The sequence below is a fragment of the Ascaphus truei genome, chromosome 4 (assembly GCF_040206685.1).
Source record: "Ascaphus truei isolate aAscTru1 chromosome 4, aAscTru1.hap1, whole genome shotgun sequence".
Classification (NCBI taxonomy): domain Eukaryota; kingdom Metazoa; phylum Chordata; class Amphibia; order Anura; family Ascaphidae; genus Ascaphus; species Ascaphus truei.
The window spans coordinates 309,775,634-309,796,179 of NC_134486.1; the positions used below are offsets into that span (position 1 = coordinate 309,775,634).

Consider the following 20,546-nt stretch of genomic DNA (forward strand, 5'->3'; position numbering starts at 1 on the left):
ACAGTGCTGTGCTTTTTCCCTACCTGCTGTGTCGCTGGATCCCTTGTATGGTAAACCTTAGACTGCACTTGGCTCTGTGTGCAGACAACTCCATTTTAACCTCCCGGATATTTTAGCTTCCTGGACATTTCAAATGCTTTTATCTCCTGAACTGAGCATCAGATTTTTTAAATAAATAGCACTGGAAAGGGCAAGACAAGGTAAAAAAAGGAAAGCAAAAAACATAATACTGTATGTGCAAAATAAAATATGTCATTTAGCGTAGACTGCTGCTTTACAGTACTTCTACTGTACACCACTGAACACACTTCCACACTGACACTACTGAACCACCCTAATACAATCACACATCTGTTGCCAACAACTTGTTACTGATGTAATTACCAGACTAAAAAGTCCCTATTTCCATGTGAAATCCCCAGACTTACCTAATGCCAAATCATGGCAACAGCCAGTGTGGCAACAGTTTGCAAGTTACAGAAACTATTTTTAAAAAAATGCCATAACAAACCAATTTTCTACCCTCATCAAAACATTGAACTTTACATAAAGTATTATGAGGGTTCTCTTATTATGGAGGGGGAATAGCCCTGTACTATAGATGGCTCTGTCACTCTTGGGAAGAACAATTGCATTAAAAGAACAAGAGCACCTAAATCATTGAATTAAAAGAACAAAAGCACCTAAATCACTGAATTGTGATTTTTTGTTGTTGTTGTTGTAAATAATGGTGTGCATTGTTCCATTAAGCTGAATCCTTCCTGTTTCAAGAGCCAGATCTGCCCTAGGCTGCCATGTTATGAAGGGCTGGGAAGGGAGCTGAGACTGTACAAAGGGGGAGTGTTTCCATGTCAGTACAGAGTGTGCGTGGCAATGTGCCAAAATCCACAGCCACTGAGGAGGGAGTTTCCATCTCCCGTAGTTTGCGCTCCCTTCTGTTGGATGAGCCCTGGTTGTATTGAAATCAGTTCTCACCATGACTTGCTGCTGGTCTCCCCGCCGCCGCCGCCTCCTCCGGGCCGCGCCCGGCGCTGCCTTCCTGCTGTCTCTCGCTCTGACACTGACCCTGGCACAGGGGAGCCCCACACACAGCACAAGCCACCGACCGCACGCAGGTAACCACTTCCCGGCCTGCACGGCCTGGGGATACCAGGGAAGGGTGGAGAGAGGGGAGCAGGCGAAGGCCACGGGACGTGATACATACAGATACATGTGTGGTACATGTATACACATGGGGCCTGAAAGTAGGGGTAGAAGGCTGTATGTAGGGCTGGGGTTGGTAGTATGGGTAGAGGTGCTTTAAGTAAGGGGGGTTGGAGGTAGGGGAATATATACATGTTTTACATCATGAATAAAACGGAAATAGCCGTGCATGGTGGTCATGTATGTATATTACTGATTCGTATTTACAGCACCCCCTACCCACAAATACGTCCTGCACTCCTGTGCCTCCCTCTTCACTCATGCCATTAAGCTGCACAGCGAGTCAGTGTTTTTGCTTTGCCACTCTGTCAGTGCTAATGGTGTTTTGCTGAGCTGTATCAATGAATTCACAGCTCATCTGAGGCCTTTATATGTGTAGATCAGCACTTAGATCCGCATACAGTAGGTGCCTTTTTATATTGTTTTATTTTGTTTATAGATGTGTTCCTATGTTCCTAGTTGGTATAGATATAGACCTTGGTGATGTATCATAATTTAATATCAATATGATACATGCTTTCATACTGGACCCTAGATAAATACTCTAGGCAATTTTGTTTATATGCAACCTAGAGTTATACTACAGGCATATCTCTATCTTTAGTACACAGCTCTGCAGCAATGTGTACTTTACAGATTAGTGCTTTTTATCTACTGGTGATCCTTTTGACCAATTTATGTGCCCTTGTCCTCATGGTACAGTATATTTGTATTGTCAGTTGTAAGTCCCCCTCCTCTTATGTTTCTCCCCCTGGTTTTTTTATCCTTCTACTAATAAATTTGTTACATTTATCACAGTTTGGCATGCCCGTGTGCTTCATTGTAAGGATACTTTTTTTGTTGTGCTATACACAATCTATCCTTGAGCACCACTGCCTTTTGATATTCTATCATACACCTAGGACAGTTTTTGGGCAGCCGTTACCAATTGTGTTGATGCAGTATACTTTGTGTCTTCTAATATATATATATATATATAGATAGATAGATATGATAGAAGACACAAAGAATACCGCATCATATATATATATATATACAGTGTTCGACAAACCTATACATTTGCTCGCCCCGGGCGAGTGGATTTAACCCCCGGGCGAGTAAATATTGGCCCAAGCAGCACACGTTTGGTACTAGGTGGCGAGTAGATTTTTTTGTGTGGCGAGTAGATTTTTTGGTGATTTGTCAACCACTGTGTGTGTGTGTGTATATATATATATATATATATATATATATACACACACACACACACACACACACACACACACACACACACACACACACACACACACACACACACACACACACACACACACACAAATATAACTGTATGCTCATCTGCATGTCTTAGGCAGGTCTGCAACCCCGCCTTTCCCCATTATCACCCAGCATACAGCACTTCCACTGCAGCAAGGGATTCTGGGAAATGACATGCAAATGAGCACACAGTGTCACTTTTTGCCTCAATAACCATTTTTAACATGGTTCCATAACTTAACTCAGTATTATGGTTTAGCCTATCCCATAGCCTCTCTTGCATTCCCAGTAAAATCAACCCCACACTGATGAGACCCATCAAGGTCGAAACAGCTGTCTGTGGGTGGTTTTCTGGGTATGCACCTTAACCCTGGCTGTGCTCAAAGCTGTGACCATGCAGCAAGCTTAAGCCTATAGGGAACCATGTTAAAAATGGTTATTGAGGCAAAAAGTGACACTGTGCTCATTTGCATGTCATTTCCCAGAATCCCTTGCTGCAGTGGAAGTGCTGTATGCTGGGTGATAATGGGGAAAGGCAGGGTTGCAGACCTGCCTAAGACATGCAGATGAGCATACAGTTATATTTGCATATTTGCTTTCCAGTGAAGGGTTTTTGTCACTTTTTTTACTCACCATAACTTAACTCAGTATTATGGTTTATATATATATATATATATATATATATATATATATATATATATATATATATATATATATATATATATATATATATATATAATAGATGATACCGTTCTGTGTCTAACGAAATGCTTTTATTTGTGCGAGCTTTCGAGATACACTGATCTCTTCTTCCGGTGATGTTACAATGAATGAAGCAAAAGGTATACTTAAAAACAGTGTCTCTTGGAATGTTATCTGTGCTGTTCCTTCCCCCGGTGTGGATGTGTTTTATGGCTAGAGGTGTCAAAAGGTTACTGAAAGCAAGCGAAGAAAGAGTGTGTATGTGTATCAGTGTGAATAAAAATGAATGGAGAGCCCACAGTATATACAGTGCTTTACACAAGGTGTGTGTGGAGTGGGAGTGGATATAAATGGGGTGGGTGGGTGTGGAAATGTGAGAGTTTGTAGCACAACTAAAAGTGTGTGTGGATACTTAGTGGTCCCTATTGGTGTATAGGGATGGAAAAACAAGGAGTATTAGTATGTGTGAGAGACAGCTGTGTGTGCATACATATAGCACAGAATGTACAGACATGGCCTTTAGCGCTCATGGGACGAGAGTTCACTACTGTCAGTAATGACTCATAAAATTTCGATCTCTGTTTAGGCCACTGCTAAGTGTCCCGAACAGTTGCATAAATTTGTATTCATGCAACCGTCTCTCTTTCGGGGTTTTAAGATTACCTTTGAGTATGGCAACCCTCAGATCGTTCATCTTATGGCCAGAGTCAGAGAAATGTTCGCCAACAGGACTGTCTCTTGTACCGCATGTGATGCTGTGGCGATGCAGGTTCATTCTCTTGTTTAGCCCCTGCCCTGTCTCATCTATGTAGTAGCAGCCTCCTGGGCATTTCATGCACATGATGAGGTACACGACATTGCTGGAAGAACAGGTGAACCTTCCTCTGATTTTGTATTTCCGATTCCTGTGTGGTATTTGTATTGTGTCTGCTGTGTAGAGCATTGCGCAGGTTTTGCATCTTGGGTCCTGGCATGGTTTTGTCCCGCATTCAGTTGTACTGCTGAATACTTTACTCCTCACCATAATATTCTTGAGATTATGGGGTTGTCTGTATGATAATAAGGGTGCTTCAGGGAAGACCTGTTGCAGTCTTGTATCTTCCTGGAGGATGGGTTGTAGTTTCCTGGCAATCTTGCGTAGATTCACACACTCGTTCACACACTCTTTCTTCGCTTGCTTTCAGTAACCTTTTGACACCTCTAGCCATAAAACACATCCACACCGGGGGAAGGAACAGCACAGATAACATTCCAAGAGACACTGTTTTTAAGTATACCTTTTGCTTCATTCATTGTAACATCGCCGGAAGAAGAGATCAGCGTATCTCGAAAGCTCGCACAAATAAAAGCATTTCGTTAGCCACAGAACGGTATCATCTATTTATTTTTTGATTATTGAAGCTCGGCTAACACGGTACTGATACCTCTACATGTGTGTGTATATATATATATATATATATATATATATATATATATATATATATATATATATATATATATATATATATATATATATACATAATGAAGATCTGCGCTTGTGTGAAGATGTCAGAGAATAGGTATGACAAAATATTTAAAAAAATTATATTAAAAAAAAAATATATATATATGTAAATACCGTAAATATATTAAATAAACTAATACTGCATATTAAATGATATCTAAACAATAGTACATGAATTAATACATATATAGTGATGTGGAACCCTTATGAATGCACAATGCAAGTAGTCCTTTGGAGTCCAAAAACAATGTCCAATGAAGGGGAATAAAACAAAGCACTATCAGCTTCTTAACGAGGGCACAACGACCTCCCTCTCCACCTGCATAGAAAAAAAGAAGAAAAAAAGCGCCGAATCCTAGTGCATTACTGTGCAAAAATTGTATTTAATTTCCCAAAAAAGGCTCATAAAATGAACTCACAAACATAGAATATTTAAAAGCATATTATGAGATTATACTCATGCTCCAGAGGATCAGCAACCGCCGCTTTACTGCTGTACTGCTCCGTGACTCCACTGTGTTCAATCTTGCCCTCGTTGTTCACCGCCAGCAGGAACTCACGATATCAGGCTCTCCGCAACTCCTCTCCCCGGGCACACACCAACAGATGATCTTTGGTTCCCTCCGGGGACGATAGATGTGGTGGGACAGCAGATGACGTCACACGGTAGATGTAGATACCAAACGGGTTGGAATATCAAGCAGATTTGTAAGCAGCGTTTAGAGGATCCACTGCACACCTGTCCCTACGCGTTTCATCAGATAAACTGACTTCTTCAGGGGCATTTATTTATTTATTTATTTATATATATATATATATATATATATATAAATATATATATAAATAAATTCTTCAGTATTAGGTGATACCTTTTTTATTTGGACTAACAATTTGTCATAGGACAAGCTTTCAAGAGATTTCCTCTCTTCCTCGGGTCAGCAATACTGATATACAAAGGTTTCTATGATTTAGACAGGGATTGGGGAGAAAAAAAAAAGGAAGAATAAAGAACAGAGAAATGTATATGAGGTGAGATGGGGAAGGCACTGGAAGGGTGTTAAAACAGAGATAAGGAAGGTGAGAACTCATTTATTCTGCACGATCGCAACTGGACTAACACGGATTATATATATATATATACTAGCTGAGAGACCCGGCGTTGCCCGGGATGTAATGTTCCCGTTCCTCTCTCTCTTCCCCCCTCTCTCTGTTTGTCCCCCATTCACATCAATCCAGTCCCCCCCCTCCCTCCCTCCTTTACAGCTTCATGTAGCGTGTGTGCGTCAGTCACTGTGTGTTTGCTCGCGCGTCAGTGAGTCTGAGGCAGAAACACAAACACACACAGACTGACTGACGCACACACAGTCAGTGTGTGCCTCAGTCAGTGTGTGCGTGCGTCAGTCAGGCTTTGTGTGCGCGTCAGTCAGTGTGTGCGTGCGTGCGGCAGTCAGTCAGTGTGTGCGCGCGGGGCGTCAAAGGCAGGGGGGGGGTCAAAGGCAGGGGGGGGGCGTCAAAGGGAGGGGGGGGCGTCAAAGGGAGAGGGGGGGGGCGTCAAAGGGAGGGGGGGGGGCGTCAAAGGGAGGGGGGGGGGCGTCAAAGGGGGGGGGGCGTCAAAGGGAGGGGGGGGCGTCAAAGGGAGGGGGGGGGCGCCTCAAAGGCATGGATTCCTCCCCCTGCATTTCCTGCAGTGGACAGGAGGGGGGGGGCAGTGGACAGGAGGGGGGGGGGCAGTGGACAGGAGGGGGGGGGGGCAGTGGACAGGAGGGGGGGGGGGCAGTGGACAGGAGGGGGGGCAGTGGACAGGAGGGGGGGGGGGCAGTGGACAGGAGGGGGGGGGGCAGTGGACAGGAGGGGGGGGGGCAGTGGACAGGAGGGGGGGGGCAGTGGACAGGAGGGGGGGGGGGCAGTGGACAGGAGGGGGGGGGGGCAGTGGACAGGAGGGGGGGGGGGCAGTGGACAGGAGGGGGGGGGCAGTGGACAGGAGGGGGGGGCAGTGGACAGGAGGGGGGGGCAGTGGACAGGAGGGGGGGGGCAGTGGACAGGAGGGGGGGGGCAGTGGACAGGAGGGGGGGGGGCAGTGGACAGGAGGGGGGGGGGCAGTGGACAGGAGGGGGGGGGCAGTGGACAGGAGGGGGGGGGCAGTGGACAGGAGGGGGGGGGCAGTGGACAGGAGGGGGGGGCAGTGGACAGGAGGGGGGGGGCAGTGGACAGGAGGGAGGGGGCAGTGGACAGGAGGGGGGGGCAGTGGACAGGAGGGGGGGCAGTGGACAGGAGGGGGGGGCAGTGGACAGGAGGGGGGGCAGTGGACAGGAGGGGGGACAGGAGGGGGGACGCAGTGGACAGGAGGGGGGGGCAGTGGACAGGAGGGGGGGCAGTGGATAGGAGGGGGGGCAGTGGATAGGAGGGGGGGGCAGTGGACAGTGACACACACACACACACACACACACACACACACCTCAGTTGATGCGCCCTTTCTCAGTTCCGTTTGGCGCCGGAGGTGGGGAGCGACACCTACCTGTACTTCCGGGCGCCGCCACCGTCTGACTCGGCGCCGCGAGGGAGGAAGGGGGTCCGCCATCTTACGCGCCGCGTGGCAGCTGCGGGAAGCGAGGTGATTTGGAGCTGGGAGAGGTGATTTGGAGCGGGGAGAGGTGATTTGGAGCGGGGAGAGGTGATGCCGCTGGGGAGGGGGAAGAGGTGATGCCGCTGGGGAGGGGGAAGAGGTGATGCCGCTGGGGAGGGGGAAGAGGTGATGCCGCTGGGGAGGGGGAAGAGGTGATGCCGCTGGGGAGGGGGAAGAGGTGATGCCGCTGGGGAGGGGGAAGAGGTGATGCCGCTGGGGAGGGGGAAGAGGTGATGCCGCTGGGGAGGGGGAAGAGGTGATGCCGCTGGGGAGGGGGAAAAGGTGATTTGGAGAGGGGAGAGAGGTGTGTGTGTGTGTGTGTGTGTGTGTGTGTGTGTGTGTGTGTGTGTGTGTGTGTGTGTTTTATTTATTTTTTTGGACCTTTGGCCCGTCACTCCGCCTCAGGCCAATGAGAGGTGTGGGGGGCGGGCCAAGGGGGTGGTGTGAGTGTGTGAGGCCAATGAGAGGTGTGCGGGGGCGGGCGGGCCAAGGGACCAATGAGATTGCCGCTAGGGACACCGGACATCCAGCAGGCAGGCATGCATGCATGCAGGCAAACATACAGTGCTTTCACTAATATAGTATAAGATATATATATATATATAATGTATGTGTACAGGCAGTCCTCGGTTATCCGACACAATGCATTACTCAAAATGGCGTTGTAAAGCGAAACACGTTTTCCCATAGGAACACTGTTTAAATGAATGGTTCCGTTCATGAAGGCATTTTTAACACTAAAATACACCAAATAATTTATGCAGGCAATAAGATATGCAGCACACACATAAATTATATAGTGTATATACTGTATTATATATATAATATAACATAATAAATAATATATTATATAGTATAATATAATATAATATTATATAGTATAATATATATATATATATATATATATATATATATATATATATATATATATATATATATATATATATATATACGCTTTGCAACGTTGTGTATGTGTGTGTGTGTGTGTGTGTGTGTGTGTGTGTGTGTGTGTATATATATATATACCAGGGTTGCAGCAGTTTGGGTGTTGCTGACAAGGGCGCTGTCTTATTTCTTGTATATATATACACATATACACAGACAGGCAGTCCTCGTTTTACAACGCTTCGCTTTACAATGAATGGCTTATCCAACGCTATGCAATGCATACCTATGTTCATTTTTACAATGCCAAAATGGCTTATCCAACGCTCTTACGACGCTTTGCAACGTTGTGTGTGTGTGTGTGTGTGTGTATATATATATATATACACACACACACACACACACACACACACAACGTTGCAAAGCGTCGTAAGAGCGTTGGATAAGCCATTTTGGCATTGTAAAAATGAACATAGGTATGCATTGCATAGCGTTGGATAAGCCATTCGTTGTAAAGCGAAGCGTTGTAAAACGAGGACTGCCTGTCTGTGTATATGTGTATATATATACAAGAAATAAGACAGCGCCCTTGTCAGCAACACCCAAACTGCTGCAACCCTGGTCTCATGCAGTAAGATGACACACCCAGCACAGATGTCTATTTACAATTGAATTGAATCCAAATGGATTGTGGTGAGGAACAAGTGGAAGATTAAAACCAAAATGGAAATAAAAATAAACTCGCTTAAAAAACAAAAATGTTTAAAAAGAAAAATTGTGTGGCAATGAAAAAATAAAAAAAAATGTTTTTAAAATAAAAAAAATTGATAAAAAACAAATGCCTCTGAAAAATATAAAGTAACATGAAAAACATATATAAAAAATCGAAATATACTTACATGGACATTTAATGTCCATCTCTCTGCTCTCTGACTGTTGAGAGTTCGTGTGCAGCCGTACGATCGAGGAGTCCCATCCGGGTCCACGGAGAGAGTTTTGAGTGGCAGCACCGACAACACCAACATCCATTTGCAGAGACTACAACCGTATGCAGACGGAGGATGACTGTGACAGTGTGACGTCGGCCTGGTGCATGGGCTAGTCCCATAATATGCTTTTAATACATTGATAAAGTGTGAGTTGGCAATTGTCGTTTCATGGCAAATTAAACCTTTTTTATCTGATTTTACACAAGGATCGGGCGCTTTTTCTTTTCTTCTTTTCTAATGTGTGTATAGATATATATATATATATCTCAATTTAAAAAAATTAAATCTAGGAAGGATACATGCACAGCTGTATTAAAGTACACAAAAGAATATTCCAAATAAAAAAAAAAAATATAAACGAAAGTTCATTTGAGGAATTGCGCTTGTACTGTAGGTGGATGTCTATAAGCCATGGTACTGAAGTAGTAACCTGTTCCTACTTAAATACCCTCTTCCTACCATTCTCCACCCCAAAGTGCACCAAGTGACTAGTTTGCGCGCAAATTGGAAGCATGACATCATAATGAGTGCAGATACGCCAGTGTGGAACATTTCTAGAAAATTCTATCTCCAGGCATGCAGCAGAATTTAAAATGGTTGCAATGATAGCATGACTAAAGACAACAGGTCTTCAAACTAGTAAAAAAAACAAAAAACATTTATTTTGTTGAGCGAGGAGAGGGGATTTCTGTTTTAAAGCGGATGGGTTTTTTGTGGCTGGGGAATCTTGTTATTTTACTTCAACCAATCTTCCCCCACTGAGCAGAACAATTTATTTCTTAAACCTTCAAACTCCCATCATTCTTACAGTTTGCAAGAAATGTAGTGCCAATTTTCAAGTGTAGAGAGAAATCAGAGAGAAATCAAAATGGCCACCAGCTACATCGTCGGCAGCAAGCCAGTTAGTAACGGGACTGCCATGATCTGCGTGGATCTCCTCACTGACTGGACTACATGGCCAGCACTTGTTGTTTATTTGTTTTATTTTTGCATTGGGCTTTCCGCAGGAATTGTGTGTGACCTGGGGTTTTCCAAACATAAGGAAGGAGTGGTTGTGCTCCAAATCTGGTTACATAATAAATAAACCAAATTTGAATGTTATTGCTGCTTTTACTGTACTTTTACATTTCCATTATACTGCTTATAAAAAAAAACACTACTGAACTACTGAATATTGCCAGTATCCGTGTTGAATTTCATTCTTCCAGTGAGGCTTTGGTCCCGCTGCGGCCGGCGGCGCGTGTGGCTGCGGTCCACCAGCTACTTGCCTCCGGTGTGGATGTCCCCGCTGGCTCCTTCCGGCATGGCTGACTGCGTGCTGTGACGCGTCAGCCAGCCGGAGCTACAAGGAGCTTGTGGTTTCGGTGAGTGCCGCGTCATGTGACACGCAAGGCAGCCAATCCGATTTCCCCCCCCCCCCGCTCCGATTTCCCCCCCCGCTCCGATTCCCCCATCTGCTCCGATCACCCCCCTGCTCCGATTTTCCCCCTCTGCTCCGATCCCCCTTCTGATTCCCCCCCCTGCTCCGATCCACCCCCGTGTGTATTTGTGTGTGTGTGTGTGTGTGTGCCCCTGTGTGCCTAAGTGCGTGTGTGGCTGAGGGGCTCAGGGGCTGTGTGATGGTCCCGCCCCCTCACGTCATGGCCGAGCCCCCCCACCCTTTTTGGCCACCAACCCCGCAGTGAATTGCACGCGCCACCGGCAAGCAAGGCGGCCGTGCGGGCGCGTGCAGCGGGGCCTTAGCCTCATGCAGTTTGCGTGTGCCACCAATTGGTCTAGCATAGTATGTTCTGTGGTATGTGTTGTGCTGCTAGGCTTTGCAACATACAGTATGTTAAATTGGTACCATATATCAAAATTGTATTGCTTGGTTCCATAATTACAGTATATTTTGCCACATTCAAATGAGTATTCAAATGAGCCATCTATTTCTTGCTTTTAATTTTTTTTTTTTTAACTAATTTTACACCTGTTTATAATTTCACTGGCATCAGCTGTTACCATGTCAAAAGTGTTTCGATGGCCATTTTAATTTCCCTGGCATGGAAACTGCCAGCAAATCATTTCTCCAGAATGCAACTACTGAATTCAGACAGGGTGATGATGCATAATACATAAGTAAAAGGACTTTACAGTGTTAAAAGGAAGAAAACATTATTTATGTATGGTCAGTTGAGGGGATTGATGCTTTAACTACTCTTTTTCCTCTTGAAGTTCATTTTCTCTGTAGCTTCATTATAATATAATCCCCTGTTTATTGTCTAGCTATGTAAATCCAAGTCGGGTTTATAGGTCTTCTACTTGACAAATAATAATGTAATAGTTTTACTACACATTTTAAACACACAACAATCATGTAAGTGGTATATTTTTATCTCTATATCAAAATGAAATTACTGGATGTAAACCACAATAAATCACTGAAACCACAAGAGCTTCCAATCTAGTACTTTTTGCTTAATACAGTATGTAAAGCAGAAGGCGAGAAAAGTGCTTAAGGTCAGATAGAACTGCCACAGCCTTGAGGCTACAGTAGTACTATAAACATACAATTACTGCACTTCCTGTGTGATTTCTGTGCTCACTGGCTTGAACAATGGCATGTGAATGTCAGATATGTAACAGATAACACGAAAGGGAAAAGCGCACGAATGAGACCGTGTTATAACAGAGACCACGTTATAAAATTTTGACGCGCGACTTACCGGCATCTGCAGCTCTCTCTTCTCTGCAGCATTCCCTGCTTCAGGCTGCATCCACGTATGTAGACTTTTGAGCACAGAGGAAGGTCACATGGCACACCCACACACCCACACACCCTACACCATGTGGGAATTTTTTTTATTTTTTAAACATTCAATGCTTTATTGCTAACGGACACAAACACACCCCTACACTATGTGGGAGTTGAACATGGATCCATTTTATATAATACACATGCAGGAATCAAACCCAGGACCTTTCATATGCTAGTACCAATTCTCTACCTGCAAGCCACAGGGCTTGTCTGATGTCACAGACGCTAAAAACAAACTTAACATATAGTACACAGTGCAGTCCACTACACTGTGCTGTACATGTTAAGTATATTTATAGAGTATGTGTCATGACACCAATCCTGTGGCGTATCAGGTAGGGAATTGGTACTAGCATATGAAATGTTCAATTCCCACATGGGGTGTGGGTGTGTGTGTTTGTTTGTATGTGTCCGTTAGCAATAAAGCATTGAATGTAAAAAAATAAATAATGGAGATGTTTTTAAAATGGGAGGCACGCTCAGACTGCGTTATAAGCAGATCCGTGTTGTAGCGGATCGCGCTATGACGAGGTTGAGCTGTATTATGTATATAAAGTGGTGAGTATCGCACTTGACAAGATAATAAATCAAATCAAGCTTCATCATATTGCGACCATATGAGATTTGATTTTTTATCTTGTATGTGTGATACTCACTACTTCATATACCAAATATATTATTTTACTACTACACAATGAGAGTCGTGTGCTTTTCCCTTTTTTGTTTTTTGTATAATCAAGAGATGCCGAGCCATCTATCCGGATAGCAACAGACTCTCATTTTCTTCTTTGGATATGGTTTTGTATTAAGGAAAGACCATATGTTGTTCGCATTTTGTGGTTTATTACTAACACTGTTCAGATATATTATCACCAACTGTGTAATATGCACTTCCATTGTCACTGCTCCTATCCTCAGGAGACTATAAGCACAATATTTGTCCAGAACAATATTACATTTATATACTGTTTATTACAATATAGCCACGTGAGTTAGTGACATACACTATTGGCTAATTCACAAATGGTACACTGCAATTTTTCTAAATGAATCAGATTGCTATGAATGTAGATCTCAAGCATCAACAAGGACAGGAGCCTGTGCAGTGTAATGTGCTGGGGTCCAAGGGTTATGGTTGGCCAAGAGGTATAGAGACCACAGAGCGGTCTGTCCAATCTGGGCCTAGAGGTGGGGTCATTGAGAGCAGGGGCATAACTCGGACCTTCTGGGGGCTATAGCTTAAAGCCTGAGAGGGGCAATTAATTATGGTTGGGGTTATTTGGGCTGCACAGTGCTCATGGTGGGAGGGGAGAATCTAGTGAATTTAGACTGTGTCATTATATCAGGCACATGCTCCATGACTCACTGTAATTGGAACAACTGCACCAAGACACTACACTTTTCTGAAAGTAGATAATCAGGACTGTAACCTCTCTCCATCAACAAATTTCATTTTTGTAAGAATAAAATCTGTATTTGTGGGCCTTGTGACTATGCCCCAAATAGCTATAAATGGGATAATTCACATTAGTCTTGTGAGTTTCCCCTGTAATTTCAAACTTTTGATCGTCGCGAATGGGGAGGGAGTCATGGAGCTCCCATAACTGGTATAGGAACATGATCAGCACTAAATGCCATTCAAGTCAATGATGCTATTCCCCCCCATAGTATACCTGGTGTTGTGAGAGGGAAAGGAAATATTTGTGATGATCAGAATTATGGATTTACAAAGGCAAGCCCACAAAATCCAAAATGGTGAACACCTCAGTACCCTAGCGGCATACCCAAATAGTACCGTGTTAATTTTAAACAGAGAATGACAATGGTGTCCTTCCCCAACTTTGTACATGCTCAATGATCAACCTTTGTAATGAAAGCAGGCCTGCAGGAAGCTCCTATGAAGATAACTTCCTCCCCTCTCCTCTTTCCCTGCAGTGGGAAGACTATTGGAAGTAGCTTTTGTAGTGAAGGGGTCATTCTCCCAAGCTGATTTTCAAGGACTTCTAATCCCTCTCTTAGTCACAGGGAGGAGTTATACAGCAGATTGCTAATTATGATTGAGGTACCTGAGGGTCCCGATGAGCAAGTGGAGCTGCCGCAGCCAGAATTACACCCTCGGGGGGTTGCAGTGCTTATAATGTTCATTGAATGTCATAAGGGAACTCAATTGTTTAAACATTGACTATCATTGTAAAGCCATCACTCTTTTGCAGCATGCTAGCAAATGGGGTATAATGAATTGACGAATAGTGTTTATAATACCAATATTAAGTTCCTTTAGTTCTTTTTTGTTTTGCCTGCATTAGTATACCGTGTGGCCACACTGATTAGGGTCATGCACTTGTTACTCTTTCAATTCATATCCCTTTCTCTGTTGTACCAATCTCATTTTATCACTATGCTCAGGTAGAGGAATATAGAGTAGTTCTTTCTTTATCATGGTAATTTGCAATACATTATTAACCTGGAGCAAAAAGTAAATTGTAAAATGAATACAAGAGCTTAGTTTTATCGTACGTTATCCGTTTAAAATATACACTTTATAGAATTACTACGGAGATAAAAATGATTTTGCAGAACCCTCCTACCCCCCTCAAAAAATCCACAAAATTACTTTTGTATTGTTCAATTAAAACGTTAGCGAAGTCTAATGTAATTTCATATGTTATGGTGATAAGTAAATTTCATACAAAAGAAAAAAAACAATGGAAAATCATTTGCAGAGTTAAAAAAAAAAGTTACATTTTGTGAAAGTACAGTAAACTAGATGTTACTATGTTACAGAAACCTGTTTTAACTACAGAAATCACCAAAATATTTGACTCAATTAAAATTTCTAATTTTCCAGGAAATAAAAATATCGTTTGTGAGCACATTCACGTGTCGCAGACAGGTGTGCAACCCTGTCTTTCTCCATTATCTCTTAGCATACAGTGCTTCCATTGCAGCAAGGGATTCTGGGAAATGACATGCAAATGAGCACACAGTGTCACCTTTTTTAAATCTCCAGGCACATGTAGCCTACTGTATCTGCAGAATGGTGCAGAAGACCTCATTCCTAAGCTAAACTATGTTTATACTTTTATATTAACCAATATTAGATCCCCTTATATTACTTTTTCTGTAGCAACAATAGTAGTATTAGCTAAACCTGAAAAAGATGTCTGCGAACTATAGAGTCCTTTTAATTAATAATGACTGCCCAATCTTTACTTCAGTGCTGGCGTCCCGATTTCTAGTATGTTAGCAGCTTTTCACAAAGCAGGATACAGGAAATTATAATACAATAAGGCCTTCATAATTACCACAACCCGCTCCTGCCCTCGGAGAGTTTCCATTCTGAGACCATATGTACGGAGACTTGCAGAGAGACGATGTAGTGAGGAAGAAAGGTGGTAGCGGTAAAAGTAGTGGAAAGGAGACAGTCATGAACATATAGTAGCACAGGAGTCGGGAGATGAAAGTTCACAGGTAGGAAGAGTCAGAGGAATGTTGTCTTATAGGTGAGAAGGAGAACTTTGTAGGCAATGCAGCATTTCATAGGAAACCAGGGGTAGGGCATTTAGGCAGAAGATGTTCAGGGATTGTTGTAGGAGAAAGTGTGACATTTTAGTGGCAGCTTTTTGGATATACTACATTATATGTGTGAAGCATGGAGACCCATTATTAGTAGATTATAATTATCTAACGGGGGAAAAAAAACAGAATTCCCCAGTAGCCATGGAAACCACAACATTCACAGCGACAGCACATTGCCATGGAAAAAAATGCGTGTGGCATTCATGAGTTCCATGTGCTCTGCAGCGCTACTGCTGCGATAAAGCCAGCTGTCCATCAGTTGAGAACCAGATGCTCCTCCTTCCTCTGCGGCCTCACTTGTTTCCTGATAAGTGCCGCATAGTGCCAGAAGAGAGCAAGAAAGTGAATCATCAGGGCCTACGGCTGATTGACAACTGGCTTGTATCTCTTCGGTTGTGCAGTGGAGGAAAACAGTCAGGGGCTCCATGAATGCCAGGACCAGGGGAGAAAAGGTTTATAAGTTAGAGGCAATTTGTTTTGTGTGGCAGCCTGTGATATGTTTGTGTGTGTGTGTGTGTGTATACAGTATGCAATGTCATGTACATGATTGTTTTGTGTTATCATTAAACACTGAAGCATTTCCTTTTGCATTGAAGGTATATTTGACAGAGAAGTATGTTAATAAAAAAAATTGCTGACCTCTTATTCAGAAATTTAGCAGTACACGTGACTTTTGGTTAAATTACTGTATGTTCAGGTCACATGCCAATTCTTGACTACCAATCAAACAAATTAAACAAGGCATGCAAAAGTTCCAGGTGCCTACCATTTTATTTTTGGCTGCCAAGGTGATCGCGTGGCTGCCAAGGTGATCGCGTGGCTGCCAAGGTGATCGCGTGACGCCTCTGCAACAGAACTTACCGAGGTTCAGGTGGCTGGTGTGACACGTCGCTATGGCAACGGGGCGTCATGTGACGTGACATCACATGACCTTGTCCTAAGAGGTAAGGTGGACGCGAGGTCACTCAGGATGCAACTAAAATCCTAATCCACTCGCTCATGTCCTGCCTTAATTACTGCAACCTTCTCTTAGCTGGCATTCCCCTTGTCCGCTTCTCCCAACTCCAATCCATCCAAAATGCAGCTGCTAAACTCACCTCACTCACCGCTCCACTACGCATATCCATACACTGACTTCCTATAGCCTCTAGAATTACATTTTAAACCCTAGTAATGACTTACAAAGGTCTCAACAATATTGCCCCCTCTTACATCTCACCGCTCATGCACAAATACACACCGAAATGCCCCCTATGATCTGACCACAACATCCGCCTTTCCTCCCACCTTCTTACCACCTCTCACTCCCGCCAGCAAGACTTCTGCCGTGCTGCCCCCTCTCTGGAATTTCCTACCATGTACCAGCAGACTCCCCCTCCCCGCCCCTCCTCTCGTCCCTTCCACACATTTTTAAATGTAATATATTTTAAATTAACTAAATATTTTTCTTGTGTGTTTATGTCTCATTTTGTTTTACATGCCAGTAGAAAAGCACTATGCCGAGTTTCAGCCTTTTCGCATTGAAAACAGTAGATCAAACAGAGACAGTATACAGAAAAAAAATACAGAGAGAATAAGGCGTGGCTACATTATATTCTGCACGGACCGTTGTGGTTGTGGAATATTCTGAAATTATAGGTTAAGTACAAAAACAACTAACTGCTTTGCACCCCAGGCTAACACTAATTGTAGGGGTTGGGTTTTTTATGGAGCAAAATATACTGTAGCTGGCATCTCTAAGGAATATGTTTGTTTTTTTGCATGTTGAGTCAGTGTTACAGCATAAAGACTGTGTAATATTGTGATTTGAAATGACCTATAGTACCATATATTTTTTTTTATCTCTGCTTTCTAGCCTGTCCACTGTTTTTACTTATGTAGCCCTGTTTTACTAAATGGGACGAAGCTTTAGAGCAGGGTCTTAATGTGCTCTAAAGTTAGAACCCTTTACATCATATAATTCCCCTATTCAAAGCAGGGAGAAATTAGTTAACACACAGTTAATTATATATATATCGAATAGGGGCTTATGAGAGGATTTGGCTTTGTTTTGGCAACACAAGCCAACTGGGTTTAAACTCAAAATGCAAGCACGACAGAAATGTTACTTTGTAGTTGTAGTAAAGTGGAATAATTCTGCTATATAATACCTGCTCTGTTCTTAATAGTTATTTCATAATTTAAGATGTTTAATAGACTTTAAAATTTAGACCCAGGAGTAGGGTGACCAGATTTTGAAAATGAAAAACTGGGACACATTTTTTTTTTTACATAACAGTTTATTTATTGTAGTACATTTATACTTTACTACCATTAGTCCTTGTTACGTGTGTGTGTGTGTGTGTGTGTGTGTGTGTGTGTGTGTGTGTGTGTGTGTGTGTGTGTGTGTGTGTGTGTGTGTGTGTGTGTGTGTGTGTGTGTGTGTGTGTGTGTGTGTGTGTGTGTGTGTCGGATGACCTCACTAATCGAACAAAAAAAAAAGCCAGATGTGAATGACTTCTGAACCCATTAACCAGTGTCAGGATGCCCCTCTTGATTTCCAAAGCAGCAATCCCGCCTGGGATCTTACCTGATCCGCAGTCCCTCAATGTACTATACTGGAGAGGAGGTGTTCCCTACCTGTGTTCCGATGTCTCCCGCGTGAAACTTGAGTCAGATCTGGAAGAAAACAGGATAGGTTACTTCGGTGTAGGTTTACGGCAGTTAACATAAGACATAAAGGGTGAGGGAGACGGGGAGGGTGAGGGAGGCGGGGAGGGTGAGGGAGGCGGGGAGGGTGAGGGAGGCGGGGAGGGTGAGGGAGGCGGGGAGGGAGACGGTGAGGGAGGCGGGGAGGGAGACGGTGAGGGAGACAGGGAGAGGGAGATACACCCACAGATACACACCCACTGATACACACACACCCACTGACACCCACACACCCACTGACACCCACACACCCACTGACACACACACACCCACTGACACCCACACACCCACTGACACCCACACACCCACTGATACACACACACCCACTGATACACACACACCCACTGATACACACACACCTACTGATACACACACACCCACTGATACACACACACCTACTGATACACACACACCCACTGATACACACACACCCACTGATACACACACACACTGATACACACACAAACACACACAGATACACACACACACACACACTGATACACACACACAGCCACACACACCCACTAATACACACACACACACCAACTGATACACACACACGCTGATACACACACACAGGCACACACACACTGACACACACACACACCGATACACACACACCTACACTGATACACACACCTATACACGCTGATACAAACACACACACATACTGATACAAACACACACACACACACAGATACAGGGTGAGGGAGGCGGGGAGGGTGAGGGAGGCGGGGAGGGAGACAGGGAGAGGGAGATACACCCACAGATACACACCCACTGATACACACACACCCACCCACCCACTGACACACACACACCCACTGACACACACACACCCACTGACACACACACCCACTGATACACACACCCACATATACACACACTGACACACACAGATACACACACTGATACACACACACACACACACACTGATACACACACACACCCCCACTAATACACACACACACCAACTGATACACACACACTGATACACACACACACGCTGATACACACACACACACAGGCACACACACACTGACACACACCGATACACACACACACACCTACACACACACACACACACACTGATACACACCTATACACACACACACACCTATACACGCTGATACAAACACACACACATGCTGATACAAACACACACACGCACACACACAGATACACACACTGATACACACACAGCCACACACACCCACTAATACACACACACACCAACTGATACACACACACACGCTGATACACACTGACACACACACACACACACACAGATACACACACTGATACACACACACACACACACACCTACACTCGCTGATACAAACACCCACCCACACTGATACACACACTGATACACACACACACACCCCGCCTCCCCCTGCACCGCCCCCCAGCGACGGAAGTCACTGCTAGCCGAGCCCGTGGACGGGACGGGGGGAGAACCCGCCCGCCAGACCTGGCTCCGCTCTCTCCCACCTATCGGGGATAAGGCCGCGCGCCTGGACAGAAGCAGGGAGTTCCCCAACAGCAACCGCGCACTGTCCCCATGCGCACGCGAGGGAGGGAAAGAACACACGCCTCCAGCCATTCACGCCCCCGCCAACCCTGCTCCCCCCCCCCCCCCCCGCGCCTACCTTTCTACCTCGGGCAGCAGCCACAGGGAACGGAGGCAGAGGGGAGAAAAGCGCCAAACAGCCAACGGCTGTCCGCGCGGGCCGCGGGGATCGTGTGAGGAAGCGGAGAAAGCCCCGCCCCCGGCATCCTCCAGCCAATCACCTGCAGCCCGGCATATTAGAAGCCCAACCCCCAGAAATTCAAAAAACTACTCACCGGCTGGGCTGCCGCATCCTCGCCGTCCCCGCGCACCGCATCTACAGTACAAAACAAACGGGACCAGGGAGAAAATCCGGGACATTTCCGGTACACACAGAAAACCGGTACAGCTCTCGAAAAACCGGGACTGTACCGGCAAAAGGGGGACGGGTGGTCACCCTACCCAGGAGCCTAACTGCCAAAAGGACAGTAATTAAAAGCAGAGAACGCACAGTACTTACCTCCTTCAGACCTACCTGAGTAAAACCTGTCACTAGGGCGTGGAGTGCAGAAGCAGCCAGCAGTGATATTCAGTGCACGGCAGCCTCAACACCTCTTCTGTAAGTCAACTAATAACCCAAAGAAAAGATTGTTTTTTGATTATTTTAGACAAGTCACTAGTATTTATCATGTTTCTTTCTACGGTAGTTTGATCATTTTACATTTACAGTGTTCGTCCGCAAGCACTATAATAAAATTAACCTAAGTTTT

The 20,546-nt window shown here is 44.5% G+C and overlaps 1 protein-coding gene across 2 annotated transcripts in view; it reads left to right on the forward strand.

Annotated features, from left to right (window-relative positions):
* The first annotated feature begins 880 nt into the window (after positions 1-880).
* The window catches only part of IFNGR1 (interferon gamma receptor 1), a 60,410-nt gene continuing 40,744 nt past the window's right edge, over positions 881-20,546 (forward strand). Inside the window, exon 1 of one of the 2 annotated variants that reach the window (XM_075597832.1) lies at positions 881-1,115. In XM_075597832.1, coding sequence (XP_075453947.1) covers positions 977-1,115 — 139 coding nt within the window. In that variant the 5' untranslated portion in view covers positions 881-976. The remainder of the gene's footprint in view (positions 1,116-20,546) is intronic. The other variant, XM_075597831.1, reaches the window with a different exon arrangement.